The sequence below is a fragment of the Gavialis gangeticus genome, unplaced genomic scaffold (assembly GCF_001723915.1).
Source record: "Gavialis gangeticus isolate Ggan-Ray unplaced genomic scaffold, GavGan_comp1, whole genome shotgun sequence".
Lineage (NCBI taxonomy): Eukaryota > Metazoa > Chordata > Crocodylia > Gavialidae > Gavialis > Gavialis gangeticus.
The window spans coordinates 110,159,063-110,163,889 of record NW_017729022.1 but is presented as its reverse complement, the minus strand read 5'-3'; the positions used below and the strand labels follow the sequence as shown (position 1 = coordinate 110,163,889).

The 4,827-nt window shown below is 42.2% G+C and overlaps 1 protein-coding gene across 1 annotated transcript in view; it reads left to right on the top strand.

Moving 5' to 3' along the window:
• LOC109296543 (potassium voltage-gated channel subfamily KQT member 1-like) overlaps positions 1-4,370 on the top strand; it is a 379,870-nt gene extending 375,500 nt beyond the window's left edge. Inside the window, exon 5 of the mRNA XM_019515975.1 lies at positions 2,735-4,370. Coding sequence (XP_019371520.1) covers positions 2,735-2,890 — 156 coding nt within the window. The 3' untranslated portion in view covers positions 2,891-4,370. The remainder of the gene's footprint in view (positions 1-2,734) is intronic.
• The last annotated feature ends 457 nt before the right edge of the window (positions 4,371-4,827 follow it).

Genomic DNA, 4,827 nt, shown 5'->3' with positions numbered 1-4,827 from the left:
TAACTTGGAGCCTATACCCATGGCTCCAGTGTACTCTACAAGGATATAGGTGTATCAGTATTACAGTAACTTCACAAACTTTCCTGTCATTTGACTATACATGTAGATGTGGTACATGCTACACATACACCTCAGTATGTAAGTATGGGCATACTGCCCCAGTGTAATTCTAAGACCACCCCAAGAAACAGGCCTGCCCACCTGCTCCTGCCCTGCATACATGCTAAAAAAGTGTTGCATGCTTACTGTTTCCTGGCACAAAGCTTAGAATCACTCAGAAGTGAGGTAGTGTACACTTAGATGCTGTTTGGTTCTTAGTCAATACACAGTGAGCACATCTACACATGCACATTTACTGTGCAGTAACTGAAGTTACTGTGCAGTAACCAAAAATTACTGTGCAGTAACCGAAAATTACTGTGTAATACAGGTGGCATCTACACATGCATGCCTGTACTGCACAGTAAATATAGCATCTTACTATGACTTGGGCATAAATTTAATACCTGCATCATGCAGGTTACTGCGCAATAACACATGTGTAGACATGTTACTGCACAGTAGCACTGTGTGTGTGGACTGACTTGGAAATAACTTTAGTTCCAAGTCGGTCCACACACAGTGATACTGTGTTTTAATGCCTGCATATGTAGACACTGGCCTAAACCCACTGATTGCACAGTAACTTACTGTGCAGTAAATTTAATGTGGTATAAATGCACATGTAAACACACCTGGTGAGTAGATTAGGTCATCAGAGTTTTCTGGGTAAGCAGTAAAATAGTACAGATGGAAAGACCTGTTTCTGTCTTATGTATGCTATTGCTGCTCTTACCTAGTAGCGGGGTGCAGGTAGATGACAATATTGTAAGCCATGATGGTGCCACTCATTGGTGTTCTGTGATGTGGTGGTGATAGCTGCTTATAATAAGAAAAATGAAGACCATAGTCTATTATTTTTTTCTGAAATAATCATAACCTGCTATAACAGTGGTTTTCAAATTTTTTAGGCCAAAGAAAACTGGTCAGGGGGCTCAAGGAGCCCCCAGTGAGACTCAAGGAACCCCTTGGAAAATGCCAGCTCTTGGTTTTCACTCATTTTTTACTACAGAAAAAATAATAGAGCCATTTTTCTGTCACAAATAACTCAGAAAGCCTATGATAGGTCAGAATATTTTTGACACTACAGATTCCTATTTGAAATCTCTGGGTCTTGCACATGATGTGTGGGTGTTTCCATACCTAACAGTGTTAATATTGTGAAACACCCTTAAAAGGTTCTTGCAGCACCCTGGTTGAGAATCACTGTGCTACATTTTCAATCCTTAACTGCCATTATGTATTTCTAAAGTTATCTTTGCAAAGAAAAGGGCAAGTGATTTGCCACCCTCCACTGACGGCTTCTGCAGGCAGTTGCCACCCCACCAACGCTGCCACTGGCTTCTACAGGTGGTTGCCCCCCCCGGCCCCTGACCTCACACAGGCTGATATGCCCCAGACCCTGCATACCCCTAGGGATGACTCTGTCCATGTTGACAACCCCTGGTATATGGCAGCATTTTAAAGTGTAGCTTGGTCTCTTCAGAACAATTAATACTAAAAAATAAAGAACAACAAAACAGTACTAATTCAAAGTTTTTAGAATAAAGCCAATAGAAAGGCTTCACTAAAAACATTAAAATCCTTCTCTTTCTACAGAACGAGCATGAGGAATTTGAACTGGATAGCCACCTCTTTGATAAAGTGAGAGGAGAAATCAGATCAAGAGAAAGTTATTTCTTTAGTTTTAAAAGCACTTCCATGGCTCCATAATTTACAGCCAAACTCAAACTTAATGCTCTTTATTAGCTAGCCCTCTAAGGATGCAAAAAAATGCACCTGGTATCTAGCAAAATTGCTGATGGTTATACCCCTCAAAGAGGTGTTTATTCACAGTTGAAAGAAAGAAAGAAATGTCACTCATTCAGTTTCACAAGACGGTAAGGTGAGATGTAAAGCTGTGGAAGGTAAAAAGGTAGAATAGAAGCAGGAAAAAATATTTAAGGCAAATGGAGGCCTGGAGTAGCTTATCAAGGCAGGTGCACTATCACAGTGGATATTCTTGAGCATCCAAATAAGGCACCATTACAATGAATGTTCTAGGGTAGGCTGGGTAAGACTATTCCTTCTTGGGGTTCCCCAGCTGGCACTGGAGGGTGCGGTGGATGAATTGGAGCCCCCCCCCCTTGGGGGAGACTCCAGTACATTCTCCCCACCCTCCAACAGGGACTGAAAGAACCCCAGACCAAACCCCCTCCCTTACCCCCTCCCATACTGAAAACAGCAACAGGCTGAGAGGCAGCATGAGCACAAATTACAGAAGATGCTCCATTTCAAACATCCTCATTGGACACTTTCATGCAATGAGGATTCAGATTTTCACCCAATCAGCCATTTTTTAAGCTGTCTGCCGCTGTGCACTTGTGTTTGGTCATGACTATAGAATGCTTTCTGTGGTCAGATAAAAATTGCATGGGGCTGTGCGAAGATTTTGTGCTTTTAATTCTTAGGGCATTGTAAAACTTCTTTTGTAACAGATTTGCAAAGGTTTTGTGAAAATGCCAGTACTCACTGCCGGCATTATAAACTTGAAACTTTTCACTAACATTCTCCGTTAAAGTATATGTAAATAAGCAACAGCAGGGCAAGATGTGTAACCATCTGATAGACTATGTGCTTTATGATTCCCTAACAGGTCATGCAGATGGATCAAAAGCTTGATGACATCCTGATTGCTCTCCAAACTCAGTTTGACACGTGGTTGCCGACACGGACATCAGCCCCAGCCACCCCAACCACTAGACATTTACAGTCATCCTTGGATTCCCCCCCTCTAACCTGGAAAATGTAAAAGCCATGAGGCAACAGCTTGCTGCCCTCTCATTCATTTAAGTATGGTTATTTTTATTATTAGTGTCTGGAACTTCTGAGACCATCATTGCTGGAATGTAAATATTCTGCTGCAGGTTGTTAAATCAAAAGGAAAAACATGATTATGCTTCTGTGAGAAAACCTAACCTTTGTGCACAGAACCATAGCAATGCTGAGAGAATCCTCCAGCCCATGGGACTCTAATAATGCTGTAGTATTTAACTGGCAATGCACACACAGAGCACTGAGTTGAGGTGGAAATCTAAGTCATAAGACAACTCATCCAGAGGTAGGAATGAAGGAGGGACTGTCTTTTCAGTATTCAATCTTCTGTTCTCACTAGTTTATTGTGCATAGCATACCCAAGCAGGGAGAGGGGACCAATACTGGAACACAAAACAAATGAAAATCAATCAAAAGGAAAATTGAACAGCATGTTTTGCAGTAAAAATAAGTACCAACCAGCAAGGATCATGAAAAGGGCACTGCTAATGTGAATGACAAAATAAAGACAATAGACTGCTGCTTAAAAATATGAACATGTAGACAGACTGGCTGATATAGGGAAGACTGAAGCAAGCTCTCAGCTAATTAAAGTCAAAGGTTTGCAAATGAGATGGGATGCACGTTGGAACAGTCAGATACAGGAAACAATACCAGCTTAGAATAACAACAGAAGAACATTTCAATAGTTATCACCTGCACTGATGGTTGTTATGCAACATATTTTCAAACTTTTACTTTCATTAACTGATGACTGTTAATTCCAGTTGCCTTATTTTTAATATAAGACACCAGGATAATAACTGTATATATAAGAATCTGGAAACTACCCATTCAATGCCTCAGCTGATGCTGGGCAGCTGTGAGCTGAAGTTGTGACTTTGAATGACCACATTTGAATGCACATACAGTTGATAAAAGCTAGTCACTTTGCTAGTATACTATTTGCTGTCTATAATTTAAAATGCTGAGTTTTCATGGAATGTGATTGCAAATTGACTATATGTATTATCTGAAGCATTGTTTCTGTGAAATGTTACTGACATGAGCAATTTTCAAACATAAGAAATTGATTCTTTCCTTGCTCTCCAGAAAAGGGATGATGCATCATTATTGTTAAAATACGTAAATAATAAACCTAAATAAAAAGGGTATATTGCTATTTACTGAAGCCCTTATATTTGCCCTCATATTATGCAAATAAATACCTCCTGCACCACCTCCAAATATATATTTGCATAATCAAGGGTCTGAATGAACAAGTGTTGCTGGAATTAGGAGTCCACAGAGCTAGGGCCTCATTCTGTAAGGGGATAAGTACCTTCCAGCACCACTGAAATCCATGGAGACTGAAAGTGTTTAGCACTTACCAGGGTGAATTTGGCATCTTATAAGATTGGGTCTTTAATAGACCTGTGCGAAGTGGCTAGTATTCACTTCAGATTCGGATTCCGCCGGTTCGGGGGACAGTGATTCAATTCAGTTATTCGAATCACTATCCCAAATCAATTCGGCCCAATTTAATTTGGAGATTCAGCTGCTGCTGAATCAGCTGAATCTTTGAATTACGCAGGCCCCACCCGTGCCCACTCTCCCAGCCCCACCCGGCCCCAGGTCCCGGCTATTTGGAAAAAAAAATCCCCTACTCACGAGATCCTGCCCAGCGGGGGTGATCCCTGCTGCCCCCCCGCTGCTTCACGCCACATGGGCGGGCTCTGCCATGAGCTCCCCAACCCCCGCCTGCTCTCCCAGCCCCACCGCCATGGCTGCCCTGCCCGCCCCAGCTCCCAGCCCTTTAAAAAAAAAACAAAAAAAACCCAAGATTCACCAGCTGCTGCCAGGCAGGGGGGCGATCCCCACTGCCCCCCACTGCCTTGTGCTGCATGAGGGGCTCTGCCACAAGGCCCTAGAAGC